The following is a 17,323-nucleotide window of genomic DNA, read 5'->3' on the forward strand; positions in this document are numbered from 1 at the left end:
TATAATATTATAAACATACTGTCACATTTAAGCAGTCATTTGAGGCTGCAAGGGGAAAGTTCTACTCTTTCCACTTTATAGATAAGGACATTCAGATTTAGAGAGTGTTTTGCCCAAATCAACACTGCTGATACATGGCAGAGCTGAGGTCCAGTGTTTATTACATATATCATTTAGTACTTCTATTAATAGTTTGACATCTCAAATTAAAAGGGATCAGGGAGCAGGATTACTGAGTTACATGGTAGCTGGAGGTTTCTACACTAGTCTATTCCTCAACTCTTGGGACATCAGGAACACAGTGTTAAGTGGGAACAACTCTCAGCTTTGTGTAAGAGTTCCTTTTCCATTTACCTCACTAACATTATCAAGTCACGTGATGTCAGTGGCTACAAAGTTCCTGGAAGTTTACAGAGGTAGCTATTGTTCCACCTAGAGAGAACACTCTTGAGATGTACTTGGATACATGTAAGATTATTTTGGTGCCTACACAACACATTCTTGATGCTTATTAAATGTCATCTGCAGCAAGCATTAAATAGCATTTCCTGTGGACCTAATTGGTAATTCTTAAGGACTCAAAAATCTCAGTCAGACAACAATGGATGGCCCAACAACACAAATACAAGACAATAGAAGCCAGCACTTTAATGAATACCTTCCCAGATTAGGCTGAGAAACTAATCAAAGTTGATCACAAAGATTCATGTTATAATATTGTTCACCACAATATTACTCATAAGAAAAAAAAATGGAGATAGCCAAAATACTCCTTACGGGGAGATAACTATGGCACATTCAAGAAATGGAATATTTTTTACTCCTGAAAACCAAATATTTGAAACAAAGTATTTAATGGTATGTAAAAATCTCAATACCAGAAGAAAATAGACACGAGCTTATACCTGATCCCATACTTACATATATACATGTATATACACACACAAACACACACACATATACACAAAGGTATGTGTGCCTATGCAAATTTAAATTTGTATGTGAAGTGAAAGTCACTCAGTTGTGTCTGACTCTTTGCAACCCCATGGACTATATGTAGTCCATGAATTCTGTAGTCCATGAATTCTCCAGGCCAGAATACTGGAGTGGGTAGCTGTTGCCTTCTCCAGGGGATCTTCCCAACCCAGGGAAAAAATTCAGGTCTCCCACAATGCAGGTGGATTCTTTACCAGCTGAGCCACCAGGGAAATACAAGTTTGTATGTACAAATTTACATATACATAAATGTTATAAACATTATAATAGAGGTGAAAGTGAAAGAAAGTGAAGTTGCTCAGTCCTGTCTGACTCTTTGCAACCCCATGGACTGTAGCCTATCAGGCTCCTCTGTCCATGGGATTTTCCAGGCAAGAGTGCTGGAGTGGAATGCCATCTCCTTCTCCAGGGGTTGTTCCTGACCCAGGAATCGAACCCGGGTCTCCCTCATTGCAGGCAGACGCTTTATCGTCTGAGCCACCAGGGAAGCACAAATAATAAAGGTAGATGTGTAAAATCTACATATTTGAATAAATATCGAATTAAGTGGTTAATTTTGAGTGGTGAATAAGAATATAAATGATGATTATATTCTTCTTTATACTTTCCTATATTTTCCAAATTTTCCATAATAAACATGTACAACTTTTGTGAACAGGAAGAAAAAGGTTTTTAAAGACCTTTTTTAAAAACCTAAAATTCCATTTTTTGAGCAAAACTGATCTTCCTAAAAGTCTGTGACTCTCCTTGTATCCATGCTTTCCTAAATTATCTCCACCTCTCCCTTCCCTAGTCTACAGAAACCAAATCTGCTATCAACTCTACCATCAGAGTGTGGATGGGCTCCTGCTCCAACAGCTGAACCTCCCAAACTTGTGATGATTCCCCGTGTATGACACACCTTACCATCCATGACAAGCTCTGCAATTACCCACTGCAACTCCTAATGTCGAAGCTTAGAACTTAAAAAGCCTGCAATTTGCATGGCTTTCTGGAGAAGTCCTCACACATTACTGCAGTAAATACAAAAATCTGCATTAAGGCGTCACTAGGGCGGAAATCGTAATTATACCAGGCTAAGTTCAAAGACAGAGATCCCATTGCTATATGTGATATTTAGGAAAATGTTCCTTAGTATAGGTACTTGAATTAAAAACACAGACTTTAACTCCCCTTTACAGGTTGCCTGAGAGGCAGCCCACAGCCTTCCACCAATGGCCTGGGCGTGTAATGAAGACAGCTTTCTGATCCCCAGGCCAACAGGACCCCCACCTCAAGCTCTTTTATCTCTGGGATAGAGTTAGTTTTCCTGTGATATGAATCTGCATACAGTCACCAGCTAACAGGCTGAAGATGACCGTCTGTATTTGCATATAGCTGAGAATTTCTCACTCAAGTTCAGAGATAATCTGGGAGGAAGCTAATGAGGACGATGCCAGAAGCATCCCAGTGCCAGAAAACTGACGTCACCGTGATGGTCGCCAAAGCAGACTGTCCTGTCTGAGACCATCAGGCTGGGAGAACCTCAAGGGTGAGGAGAGAAGTGATTCTGCAAGAATTTCAAATGTACCTTTTCACTTTCTAGGTCATCATTTACTGATCATGTCTCTTAGAATAAAAGCAACCCTAGCAGAGAAGGGATATTTAGGGAGATTGGGATGGACTTGTACACACTGCTCCATTTAAAACAGATAACCAACAAGGACCCACTATATAGCACAGGGAACTCTGCTCAGTGTTATGTGGCAGTGTGGATAATAGAGCAGTTGAAAGGAGAATGGATACACACACACATATATATGTATGGCTGAGTTGCTTTGCTATGTACCTGAACCTATCACAACCCTGTTAATCAGTTATATGCCAATACAAAATTAAGTTTTCTTAAAAAAAAAAAAGCAACCCTAAACAGAAGGCAATCTAATATTTTTCAACTAGCAGATAAAAAGGGTTTCTTGGGTGGCCAATTTGAATACATAAGCTTCCCAGAGACTTAGAAGACATAATAATACATGTCATTTATATATTTTAAAACAGTGAAATATATAATCGTCATACTTATGAAATTTAAATCTGAAAATGTCTAAACTCAGAGCAGACAAAGTTGATAAGCTAATCACTTTAATCTTCATAATTTGAAATTAAGAAGATTCTACCTCTCACTAACTTTCAAGAAATTGGTCTATTTGAGATCCAAGTTTCTCAAGTATTCTTAACCGTTTAAAATTTATAAGAACTCTATTCTCATAAAAAAAAATAGTAACTTCAAGAATTCCCAATGTCTATTCTCTCTCAGAAGGATAACAGTTTAGATCCCCTTAATTTCAGTGAAATGCTGGCTTGTCTGACTGCTCTGTGGACTTGGGAAGGGGTAAAGCACCTTAGCATCGAAACGAATGAAGAGGAAAAAAGGGCAATGGCACCCTCTTAGCTTTCAGCAATGGTGGAAACATTATATTATGGACAAGGTAAATGTAAGACTTACTAAAATGACTTTTAAATATGGTTATTAAGGTAATGCACTATAATATGTAAGGCTTTGCAAGTACTCAGATTGATATTTAAGAGGATTTTCTCTTTGGGTGGGAAACAAACTTTGCCTTTGATCAGAAGTTTGGTGTATTTTTGGTCAACAGAGGAAAAAGGATCTCTGCAAGTTTCTTTATAAACAGTTCATTTATATTTCAACAAATACTTGTTATGTGCCTGACAGAGATTACTGATCTCATGCTAAAACTCACCTGTCCCTCAAGAGCCCTCTTCTCTTGACGTCTGTGACACTGTCTCCTCTTTCCCTCCTATCTCTCAGGTTTCTGCTTCTCTGTTTCTTGCTGGTTTCTTGTCCTCTCAGAACATCTAAATGTTGGCCTTATAGACTCAGTTCACTGTTTCATCTTAAAAACTTCTAAAACTCTTTCCCTCAATGATTTTATCCTATCCCCAGGTTTTTACTACTATCTATAAAAGCACAGTCCAGACTGTTCTCACTAGCACAGATTCTTGAGTTTCAGCCCCCATGTGACAACTGGTAATTTACATCACTTAGATGTCTCATGGGCCTCTTAAATCCAATAAGCAGCAAAGTGAACTCTTAAGTGCTACCTCAAAACTATGCTTGTCTCCTGAATCTTGGGAAGCCTCCCTTTCACTAATCCAATTCTCAGCAAGGTATCTGGAAGCCACCTTTGATTAACCACGTCTTACCCCACAAATCCATCAGTTTGTCAATGATGGATATTGTCAATTCTAACTTGAAAAATATGTAATTAAGATCCAATTGGTACTTCAGAAACCAAGCAGAAGAGAATCCATAGTAGATGCATAAACACAAAAAGATTTGGGGAAAAAAAAAAAGGAAGCACCCTTCCCAAAGGATGGAGGAGTAATATCTTCCTAAGTGCTGCCCAAGAGACCTAAGTTCACAAACAAAGACAAAACAAGGCCACATCTGTTAACACAGGGGTGCATTAAATTTAGCACTAAGCTTCCAAAAGCTTCAATTTGTAATAAAGGAGAAACCAAAAAGCTAAATCAATGACCATTTGGGTTAAATTCTACATTTAAATTTAGGGGACTATCTAAAGAGTGGGGAAAGACCGGATTGGATTGAACTGTTGTCGCTCAATCATGTCTGATTCTTTGCGATCCCATGGACTGTACAGCCTTCTCTGTACATGAGATTCTCCAGGCAAGAATATTGGAGTGGGTTGCCTTTTCCTTCTCCAGGGGATTTTCCTGACCCAGGGGTTGAATCTTCATCTCCTGCATTGGCAGGCTAATTCTTTACCATTGAGCCACAAGGGAAGCCCATGCCAGTCATTAAATTATTATTAAGAAAATAACATATAAACATTACACTCTTCTCAGAGAAACAAAACAATAAATGCAGGTCATGGAGCAGATGGAGCTGCATGAAGTAACAAACAAACACTAATGATGTCGGTATATACCCGATTAGCAACTCGACACAAAGCTGTACCCCAAACTAGGAAAACACAATGACGTCAGTTCATCTGATTTTATCATCCTTTTCCTTAAGCAGGAAGGGCAAGATGGGTCATTACTCAAGCCAACAATTGGTATTTACACAAAGGCTAAGGTTTAAACAAAAAAGAAAAAAACAAAACTGTGGGTACAGTATGGAATAAAAAAGACGTATTCTCTATAATTCAGAGAAACTGATTTATGAAGTACTTGAAGTCACAGAACAAATGTACCATGAAATCGTACACTGTGGACACTCACACTAGATGAAGAAATCTGGTCTTGAGCCCATTTAAAGTTTTAATAAAAGCAGACAAGCAGATGATTCCAAGGTAATGTCTACCTAAGGATTTAGCAATATGATTTGCCAATTTGACCTACATAAACTGAAACTGTGAGGAGGACACTACAGCACTCTCAGCTGAACACAATGTTTCACAAGTTTAAGTTGATTTTGTTAAGATCTGCTTAGAATTAGAAAAAAAATTAATGGGCGGCCATGTCAGCGATTGCTCTTGAGTAAAACAAGAAAGTTTCTATCACTTCAAAGAAAGAGTGGTTATATGGGGCATCAGCAAGCTTAATTTCCATTAAGGCTGGCCATCAATTTGCCATGACTCTCAAAGCACACAATCTTGCTTTGTCCTATTCTTCAAATATAAAGAGGCAAAGGAGCCATCTGTCTTATACCATCACATCTATGTAGCCAAAGGAGGTCACTGCCCTGCTGATCAAGCATTTTTATTAAAGATCTACAAAGCATATTTAAACAACTTGGCAAATAATATTTCAAGCGTGGAAAATCTGCTGAAAGTGTGAATCTCAACAAAACAAAAAAGATTAAATAAAGGCACTCTTACGCTCAGGGCGATGCCTCTAGTCTAACCTAAGGAGAAATCTTTCACTGATACCTAAAGATCATTCATCTCTACTGACTGGGTTGTTCCTACCAGCAAACTAAAATTCATAGTAATAACTTTCCCTCTGTGTGCTTCATGCAGACTTGATGGGGCCACACATACCTGAGCAGAAATATGTACGTGTACAGTCTCCTCAAGTTGGCAGAAACTGACTTAATGCCATTTTATGTTTTTTTTTTTTAAAACTGCTATCTCCTCCCTTCATAGGCTAGCCTATAAAGTTTAGGAAGAATTCAGGAAAACTCTTGCTGCTCAAAAATTCACTCAGTGCTTGGGAAAACCACCACCCTAAATGGCAGACTAAGAGCACAAGGAGGTGAAGAGGCGCTTCGCTGATAGGAAGCTTGTCAAGCATGAAGAGGCAGGGGAAACAGCGAGGTCAGAACAGCCCTGTCAGAGTCTTAGAGGAAGACCGGTCTTGTTTTAAAAAAAAAGAAAGAAACTACAACAACTAGATCAAACAAAACAAAACAAAAAATGGAAGAAATCAGCAAGAAAAAGACAAACTAAATGACAAATAAGAAAAACCTTACATTAATCAAAAAGCAACATTAAAGTCATTCGTGAATCAGAAAAGAAATTCAGTGAAATAACAAAAGATTAAGAAAAAATGCATACGTTACAATGACTAAGATATTCAGTTCACACGTGCTGCTGCTGCTGCTGCTACGTCGCTTCAGTCGTGTCCGACTCTGTGCGACCCCGTGGACTGCAGCCCACCAGGCTCCTCCGCCCATGGGATTTTCCAGGCTAGCTATTATCAAAGCTATTGATACTAGAATATCAAAGCTATTGATCAAAGAATAGCTATTATCAAAGGTAAGAGGTAGCAGGCATTGGTGAAGATGCGGAGAAAAGGGGACCCTTGTGCACTATTGATGGGAATGTAAATTGGAGTAGCCACTGTGGAAAATACTATGGAGGTTCCTTAAAAAATGGAACTACCATATGATCCAGCAATTCCAGTTTAGGGTACATCCTGGAAAGAAACACAATCAGTATCTTAAAAAGACATCTGCACTCCCATTATTTACAATAGCCAAGATACAGAGACAACCTAAGCATCTGTCGACAGACGGATGCATAAAGAAAATGAGGTCTGTGTCTACAACGGAATATTCTCCAGCCATAAAAAAAGAAAGAGATCCTGCCATTCTCAACAGTATGGATGAATCTTGAGGGCATTAGGCTAAATGAAAAGAGTCAAAGAAACATAAATATTGTATGATCTCAGGAATATATAGAATGTAAAAACAAACAAAAAACCCCCAAAACAAAAAGCAAACTCAGAACAACAAAATGGAAGAAATGAAAAGCCACAAGACCAGTGGTTGCCAGCAGTGAGGGCTGGGTGAAATGAGTGAAGGCGATCAAAAAGGGGATGACAGAGGATGAGACGGTTGGATGGTATCACCGCTCAATGGACGTGAGTTTGGGTAAACTCCAGGAGTTGGTAATGGACAGGGAGGCTTGGCGTGCTGCAGTTCATGGGGGTCTCAAAGAGTCGGACACAACTGAGCAACTGAACTGAACTGATCAAAAAGCACAAACTTCTAGTTATATGATAAATAAATAAGTTCTGGGGATGTAATGTATAACATGGTGACTATAGTTAGCAATACTGTATTGAATATCTGAAAGTTGCTGCTGCTGCTGCTAAGTCACTTCAGTCGTGTCCGACTCTGTGCGACCCCAGAGACGGCAGCCCACCAAGCTCCCCCGTCCCCAGGATTCTCCAGGCAAGAACACTGGAGTGGGTTGCCATTTTCTTCTCTAGTGCATGAAAGTGACAAGTGACAGTGAAGTCGCTCAGTAGTGTCCAACCCTCAGCGAACCCATGGACTGCAGCCTTCCAGGCTCCTCTGTCCATGGGATTTTCCAGGCAAGAGTACTGGAGTGGGGTCCCACTGCCTTCTCTGAAAGTTGCTGAAAGAGTAAATCTTAAAGGCTTTCCTCACAAGAAAAAAAATGTGTAACTACGTGAGGTGATGGATATTAACTGGACTTATTTTGGCAGTCATTAAAATATATATATATATAATCACTGTTGTGTATCTTAAATACAATGTTATGTGTCAATTATATATTAATAAAACTGGTACTATGGTATTATATTTGGCCTGTATCAGTAGAACATGAAAAACTATAACTCAAGTGTTGGCAAGGGTGGAGTAAAGAAATAGTTTCAACATAGGCATTTCAGTCACATGGACAGATATATAGACACACACACACACAATGAAGTGAAGTGAAGTTGCTCAGTCGTGTCCGACTCTTTGCAAACCCATGAACTGTAGCCCACCAGGCTCCTTACTCCATGGAATTCTCCAGGCAAGAATACTGGAGTGGGTTGCCATTTCCTTCTCCAGGGGATCTTCCCAACCCAGGGATCGAACCCTGGTCTTCCACATTGTGGCAGACGCTTTACCATCTGAGCCAGCAGGGAAGCCCCGTACATACAGGAAAGAAAGACCAGAGATACAGTAAAACGTTAGCAGGGTTATTCTTGGATAGTGGGTTTAAGGGGGGTTTATATTTCCACATAAATTTCTCATATTTTCTACAAACTATCTGCTTTCCTGTCACAATCAGTATATCACATTTTATTTTTTAACCATATCAGCCTTGAAAATCACAGTCATGGGAACAGAAGCTGCAAAATTTATGAGATTTTATCATACCTTAAAAATGGCACAGGGTCATATGGATGTTGGTAAGTGATTTAAGGACTTGGTTGGCACAGAGGGCCAACATTTCAGGTTTTACTAAACCCCTAACCCCCCAGCTACATATCTTCAGAGCTTTTGGTTCAGATTCTCAGGGGAGCAGGTTACTGTGAGGTTCCTCGCTGACATCAGGGACGCTCTCACATACGTCTCTGGCACCCTGGAATGTTGATGAATCTTGTTCTATCCCAGAGGCTCTTCTTTGAATTTATTATTCTGCTTTGTGTATCTTTCACTCTCTCCATTTCCCTGCTAGTCTAGTGACTTTCAAACCCTTGTATCAGCATGCCTGTCTGCAAAACCTGTGCCTGTTACCCCGTCCTATTCAGTGTCACATCTGGTGAATGAGTACAATTGATACAGCAGAAATACAAGGACAGCAAGTTTTAAAGTGGCAAGACCAATGTGTGGCTCAGGTCCTCGTAGTTTTCTGAAACAATAAAAACTTTATTGAAAAAATGTACATGATGTCTCATAGTTTCTACTTGGGAACCACATTATACTCTGGGTTGTGTTTGTTAAGCCAATGCTCCAAGGGTAGAGGCGAGCAGGAGGGAAAAGAATGAAGAAATGCACATCAAGATGTTCACAGGGTGTTCTGAATGGTGAGATTTGGGGTGCTTCATTGCCTCACCTCATATGCCTACCCTAGTACTTTTCTGAGTTTTGCAAGTTTCTACTTGGAGTTGTATTGTTCACACAATCTCTCCAATTCTCTGGTTATTTTCACCTGTATGGGGCCTCCTTTAGCTGAGTTATATCTTTGAAGAGAGGCCTGGTGTACAGAACAGAAAATTGTGTGGTGACTAATCCTTCAGAAACGAGGTCCATATATACAATAGATAGACAGACAGTAATTTACGAAAGTTTTCCCAAGTAGATACTAACTTAATAGGTTATGAAAACATAGAATAGATTAAGGATATTTATCTTTAATAATTCCAGAGTTGCAATAGAAAAGTGAGACTTTTTTTCTATCTTTCCTTCAAAAAACACTCATACAAATGAATCTAAGTAGCCAGCTGAAAATTCCCAGTAAAATAATCTTTGAAGACATAAAAGGTTAGGTATTTTGACCAATGGGGCAACATTTGATCTTGGGACTCTAAAAGTCTAATAGGTCTCATTTATTTATCTACCTCTAGTCTGTGGTTCATCCTCTGTAATCTCTTAGAGATTATACTTAGCCGTTCAAATCAAAATAAAGTATTGAAGTGATACTGTGGTAGGCAGAATTCTAAAAATGGTCTTTTCAAGACACCTGTCCCCCAGTTATTCAAGCAAACACTCCTCTAGGTACTACTATAATGGGATTTTGCAGATGTAAAGTCCCGTATCAGTTGGCTTTAATTTGACTTTATTTGACTCAGCCTGACCCTATCAGATAAGCCCTTTAAAATAATTTTCTTTTATTGATAGCAGAGTAAGTTATAGATATGAGCCATGAGAATGACTGGATTGCCAATGCAAGCTTGAGGACAGCCTCCTGCTAACAGTCAGGATAAAATGGGGATATTAATTCTACAACCACAAGGATCTAAATCTGTCCACAACCTGTATGAGCTTGAAGTAGATTCGTTCTCAATCTACAGATAAGAGACCAGCCCTGTCTGAAAATAAACGAAGCCTTGTTCCCTGGTGGCTCAGAGGTTAAAGCGTCTGCCTCCAACGTGGGAGACCTGGGTTTGATCCTTGGGTTGGGAAGATCCCCTGGAGAAGGAAATGGTAACCCACTCCAGTATTCTTGCCTGGAGAATCCCATGGACAGAGAAGCCTGGTAGGCTACAGTCCACGGGGTCACAGAGTCAGACACGACTGAGTGACTTCACTCACTCGCTCACTTGTTTTAAATAGAATGGGGAAGTCCTAAAGGGGGAGCTCTCACACACCGCCACCCAGACCCCGGCAGAGGGAGGTAAGGATTTCTCTTAGCCCAGCAACAGCTCAGCCACTAATAAGCCACCCAGACTCTGGACTCTCCTCCCAACTTCTTTTCCTCTATAAAGGCAAAAGCCTCTCTCTTCTGTTTTTTTGGATTTACCTTTTAAGGAAAATTTGCTTGTGCCAAATTACAACTTTCTGCTCTCCCGAAATAAACTCATTTTGCTGGTAAAATAACTTTAAAAAATTTTTTAAGGTCAACAACCAATACTGACTTTGGCCGAATAAAACTCTGAACAAAAAAAACAGGTGAGGGTTCCTACAGAGCTAGGAACTTATCTTCTCTTTCTTTGATTTTGCCCTCGAGATACCCTGAGAGCCCACCTGAGGTCGAACAAATCAAGCCTACCTAGACTTGTACAGAACTATAAGATCAATAAATGGATATTTTCTTAAGCCTCTCAATTTTTGGTAATTTATTGTATAGTAATAGAGAACTAGATCAGACATTATTTTGTTTCATTTACCAGTTGTATTTACAGAAACTTATTTCATTATAAAAGCACTATACACTAATTTCCCTACTTTCCTATTCTCCAAAGATAAAAACTATTAAATGTATCTCTCCCAAAACTCCTTATGAATATGCATGAATATACAAGTATGTATGTATGTGTACATGCACTCAAACACACACACTTATATAAGATTACACAATGTATTTTTTCACTGAATAGTCTATCTTGGGCAGCGTTCATATATCAGAATATAAAAGCCCCCACCTCATTCTTTGTAACAAACATGAAGTCTTGGGTTATATACCTGTATTATTTTCTACTAAACCAGATGCTTAATAAATAAAAGGTACACTAAATAAATAAAGGGTACACTTAAAAAATAAAGAGTATACTAAATAAATAAAGGGTACAATAAAAGACAAAGTGGTAACAACTTAATTTTTCATTTGCTAGTTATAAGCAATGGTGCTGCTGCTGCTGCTGCTGCCAAGTCGCTTCAGTCGTGTCCGACTCTGTGCGACCCCGTAGACGGCAGCCCACCAGGCTCCCCCGTCCCTGGGATTCTCCAGGCAAGAACACTGGAGTGGGTTGCCATTTCCTTCCCCAATGCATGAAAGTGAAAAGTGAAAGTGAGGCCCCTCAGTCGTGTTGACTCTTCGCGACCCCATAGACTGCAGCCTACCAGGCTCCTCCGCCCATGGGATTCTCCTAGACTTACTCTTTTCTGTTACTGTGTGAGATATCAGTAAGATAAATTCCTAGAGATGGATTTGCCAAAGAGTAAATGTAGTTGAAGTTTTAACCAATATTACAAACTAACTAAAAAAAGTGTTGTACCAATTCACATCAACATCTAAGTGATATGAGAGAGGCTGCTTCTCCACAACCTTGCTATCATCAGATTCTATCAGTGTTAGGAAATTTTTGATAGTATGCTAGGTGAACAATATGGTCTCATTATTCTGGTTCATATTTCTCTTATAATAGAAATGAATCATCATTTCACACATTTTTGTTGGCCAATTTAGTTTTTTTTCCTGTGACACACCTTTTTACATCTTTTGATTATTTTTCTCCTGGTACATTCACCACTTCCATATCAATTTACACAAGCTCTTCATATATTAAGGCAATCAGATATCTCTCAGTTACGGGCTTAAAAATATTTTTCACACTTTGTTTTCTTTTGATTTTGTTTGTTATACAAAACTTTTCAATTCAGGAGAGACATAGTGGTCTTTTCCTTTGAGGCTTCTGCATTAAATTTCACACTTAGCATTAGAAACTTGTGATTTTTACCTTTCTTTTTTCTTTTAATGGGACTGTCCTGATCATAGTCTTTTTAGGAATCCCAATCTGTCAACAAACACTATTTTGTCTGCAGAGATAAGCTCCAAAACACAATGACAGTATCTCTTCTTCCTCAGGGCATTACTGACTACTGCTGCTGCTGCTGCTGCTGCTGCTGCTAAGTTGCTTCAGTCCTGTCCGATTCTATGTGACCCCATAGATGGCAGCCCACCAGGCTCCCCCGTCCCTGGGATTCTCCAGGAAAGAACACTGGAGTGGGTTGCCATTTCCTTCTCCAATGCATGGAAGTGAAAAATGAAAGTGAAGTCGCTCAGTCATGTCCGACTCTTTGCGACCCCATGGACTGCAGCCTCCCAGGCTCCTCCGTCCATGGGATTTTCCAGGCAAGAGTCCTGGAGTGGGGTGCCATTGCCTTCTCCGTGCATTACTGACACATCTACACAAATAAATTCATGTTTTCATTTCTACCGATTCATTTGACAGACATAAATTCCTGTGTCAGTGATGAGTGGCCTGACACATAATCGTCACCTTACAAAAACAGAAAGTGTACCTACTGGCTGACGAAGCATTGAGAGTGGCACTTACTTTTTATTCTCGTTTTTCACAGGGACATCCAGGAACTGTCCCCTGGCATCTGCGGACCATACATAGTAGGGAATGTAGCAACAGGAAGAGGTGAGAGGCACGGTGAGAGAGAAGGCATTTCACACTATCAAGATGTGAGGATGGGTCCTTTATTTAATTTACCTTTTCTTCTTTTTTATAAAGAAATAGGAACCTACCAGCCTGTGATAAATGCCCTTTCTCACAAAAAGTCTCGCATATTTCTCTACAGTTTCTGAGTGAATAACAACCTGGTGCCTCTGTAACGTAAAGGAAAAGTCTCTTGGAACCTGAAAAACAGGATTTTCTTTGCCCATGATTCCTCTGATTAAATACAAAACTATGCTTTGAAGGGGAAAGAATTCTCCATAGAGAAAAGAAAGATAATTAAAAGGATCACTAAAGTCTTGCAGCACATTCTTTAATCTCAATATCAGAACGGAAGAGAATCATGGCAATAAAAGCCTAAGCAATGGGCACAGCAGCGTCATGCACTGAATACAGAACACTATACAGAGGGGCAGGAACTATGTAAGAGAAAGAAAAGGTATCAAAGACTTAGAACCTAGTATATACTGGTGGCACTCTGACAGAGGAATAAACAAGATGCAACGAAGGGATAATTCCAGCCCCTAAGTGAAGTATTTGATCTTGCCTGACCCTCCGGTCAGCTTTCACTAAAATGACAATAACTCTCCAAAGTATAAAAGTAACAATATAAATAGTTGTGTACCCACCATTCAGCTTTGGAAACATATTAGCAACTGCTTACTCCTCTCCACAATTATACCTCCTCACACCTTCTCAGATGTAACTGCTACCACCAAATGGGTCTTTCAGATGCCTGTATTTTCCTTTAGACTCTTACTACAAATGTGTATTTGTTGCTGTCATTGTTTAGCCGCTAAGTCATGAAAAACTCTTCGTGACCCCATGGACTGTAGCCCGACAGGCCCCTCTGTCCATGGGATTTCCGAGTTAAGAATACTGGAGTAGGTTGCCATTTCCCTCTTCAGGGGATCTTTCTGACCCAGGGATTGAACCCAGGTCTCCTACACTGGCAGTCAGACTCTTTACCACTGAACCAGCTGGGAAGCCCACAAATGTATATACACAGATACGTATTTATGCGCGCGCGCATGCGTGCGTGCGTGCATGCGTGCGTGCATGTGCGTATCCCTAAAGAAAACACTGCAGGTAGCATCATGGTAACCTTACAGGTATGGTTTAAATATGATTCTTTTGCAACTAGCTTTTATGCCCAACACCATCTTTAAGTGCTAGTTCATTTGTTTACTATGGACCCAATGCTTTGTGGATAACTATGCCCCAATTCATTTACCCATTTTCTAACTGACAGACATTTGGGTTGCATTCCTTTAAATGTTTAGCTACTACAAGTAACATTTCTATTAGTAGTCTAGAACATGTTTTCTTGCATATATATGTAGGAATTTCTATAAAGTTCTGTCTAGGAGTAGTATTTCTGGACTTGAGTAATTTTACTACATACAGTATCATAATTTCATGAACTTATCTTTTGCTTTTTAAACTTTACCATCTTTTATTTATAAGGAAAATAAAACTTAATTCCAAAGGACCATCTACCTGCCTGTTTCTCTCTCCTGTTTCATCCCCAAACATGTTTAGATAACTTCCACTCTCAACTGGAGATCCCCACTGAGCAAAAGGACTGCTTTCTAGGGGACGGTCATACCCTAGTTTAAATATAAAATCTGAAAACCTGTATGTGAGAATTTCCATAAGAGTTATCAGAGGTAGGGCTTAATCACTTATCCTTTTAACCCAACATCCTCCATAATCTCAAGTACATCTTCCTACAAATCCTCCACAAAATCTCTGAAAGGTACTCAAAATTCAAAATTCATTCTCCTTTTTGATTCTCATCTCTTTTCACCTTTACATTCCCATACAATCAAGCACACACATCCCACGCTCTAGCCCCACACTAGGAATTCCCCAAGTCTTGCTCACCTTTCAACATCCTGTGCAAGTGGCTCTTTCAATAGCTCCCAAACTCTCCTGCTTGGAATTAACCCTTTTGTACCACCTTGGACAGAATTTCAAAAAAAATAAAAAGCAGTCTTCATTGTATAGTTTTTGTAATGTGGCTCTACCGTCCTTCTAATTAGCTCTTGAGGCTAAATGTCTCATCTTTTGAATCTTCTTTGCGCCTGCAATGGGTCTAGATGTAAAGCTAAGTTTTATATACCACTGGAAGGTAAGACTTTAAACTCTTGCCCACATATAAGAGACATGTTCTAGACTGCTCAGAGCATCATCGTTTGTGATAATTAATGGAGGGAGAAAAATGCTGAATAGTTCTGACACACTTTAGGACTTGAGACCCCAAAATACAGAACACTGGCACACTGAATATTTTAAGGTGAGGGGATATGAGGAACAACGTACGGAGGAAGGGCTTTCTGTCTTGCCTCATAAGCAGGTCATAAAACATTCATGTGAGAGGCACACTCTCTACGCCTGGAGGAAAGGAGCCTTCTTATCTCTGAGGACAAGGGACAAAGAAGAATCCGAACAAACATGTCTTGCTGAGTTTTCCCCAGCTTACTGAGATTAGCTCACCTTTGTCCTATACATCTTTGCACGACTCCCCATTCTTGATCAAAACTGTAAAAACAGTCTAATTTAACTCTTTCTTTGGATTTTCATTTCCTTATGAACGCTCCATAAAATATACGTTAAATCAATGTGCATGCTTTTCTTTTGTAATTTGTCTCTGGTTACCAGGGTTCACAGTGGAGAAGTTAGGAGGGGAGAGAGAAAGATAGTTTTCTTTCCCTACAGTTCTTACCACTAATCCACTGCATGTGAATTATCATGGCTAAATGTCCAAAAGGAAATCCTAATATAGAAGCACGACTTGCATCATCCACAAATTTAGACATGGGGAAAAAAAAAACTGAAATAAGACCTCATGAGGAATAAAAAGGAATTCTAGCTTTCAGAGTTCACGTGCTCAAAGAGAGGATGGACTGACTTCTCAAAAAGAATGATTTAGTGATAAAGCAATAGAGAAACCAAGATAACAAGGTGTGGAGACACATCTAAATTTCAAAATGCCCAGCTTTTAAAAACTAGCAAGAAAAAAAAAAAAAACTACAAGAATGAGTAAAACAGAACTCAAAGTAACTTATTACCTGCATGAGCAGAAAGAGGTGAGTGGGGCCGAGGCAATGCTGAGGACTGTCCATTGCCTATGAAGCTTTTCCGGTTGCTGGTTCGGCAACTGTCAAAAGGAAAGGAAAAACGGTTTAAAACACAAAAGAACCTAGCATCCATAATGTTCAAGTATGTTCAAAGTAGACATAGCTTAGATTGAACAATCTATCTGCTCATGTTACTTCTAAAATTTTTGCAATATACAGTCACTAATATTTGAAAGGTGGTTGTTTTCTGAATAGCAGAAAACGTAATATATTCATATCATATACAACACAATCAATATCCTTCACCACCAGTGAAGTTATAATCAAATGCCTTCTTTTGGCTCTTGACTGCAAATAGGTAACATGCCATACACACAAGTGATAAGGATTCAAATCAGCAAACCCCACGTAGCATCTCTGTTGACATGAAATTTCTAATACAAAATTACATGCAATGAAGCGCAATGACATTAATCTTACAATGAGGCACTAATTAAAAATCTAATTATTTAGACAAATTTCATACTTGTGCCTTTTGTCAATAAAACAGCTGATGCTTAAGATACATATATAATATTTCACTACTCATTCATTTTTCATCTCATACAGTACTCAAATTCCTATTTTTGGAATCATAAAAACAGATTCCAGTTTGTATTAAAATAACAATGAAGCCCTTTTCTCATAGGCACATTACCTACTATTTTTTATCCTGGTACCCAGTGAGTAGAAATAAATTGCTACATATATGCACAGGGCAACAACTACAGGGCAACTATTTTTTTTCCTGTTTCTGCTACTAGAAAGTTATAAAATGGTTAATTTGACTCCAAACTTTCACAAGCCTTAAAGCATAACACAATGGTTGATGATGAAGTGGATATTATCTTACTTTCCTTTGCTTTTCTGCAGCACAGACTGCCACATTATAACCATGGTTAGAAAAGGATGATAAAACCCAGCAGGTTACCTCCTTGAATTCACTTACAAGGCTCACTGTAATTCCATCCTCCCACACTAGAGCTGCCTTTAACCACCATTACAGACTTACTGTAATTTCTTCCTAATTCAGAATATATCTCTGTTACAGTACTCTTTAAACAGGAATTTTCACCTACTTTTAAGTAACATGTGGTGGACATATATGAGAGTTTCTATAAAATGTATGAAAGGAACATTTCTAAATACTT

General features: G+C 39.1%; 1 protein-coding gene across 8 annotated transcripts in view; it reads right to left on the reverse strand.

The window, feature by feature from the left end:
- Window positions 1-17,323, reverse strand: part of MAST4 (microtubule associated serine/threonine kinase family member 4) — a 618,638-nt gene that overhangs the window by 104,600 nt on the left and 496,715 nt on the right. For all 8 annotated transcript variants that reach the window (XM_069556213.1, XM_069556212.1, XM_069556211.1 and 5 more), the window contains one exon: window positions 16,125-16,213. In XM_069556213.1, coding sequence (XP_069412314.1) covers window positions 16,125-16,213 — 89 coding nt within the window. The remainder of the gene's footprint in view (window positions 1-16,124; window positions 16,214-17,323) is intronic.

This window comes from Ovis canadensis, chromosome 16 (assembly GCF_042477335.2).
Source record: "Ovis canadensis isolate MfBH-ARS-UI-01 breed Bighorn chromosome 16, ARS-UI_OviCan_v2, whole genome shotgun sequence".
NCBI lineage: Eukaryota > Metazoa > Chordata > Mammalia > Artiodactyla > Bovidae > Ovis > Ovis canadensis.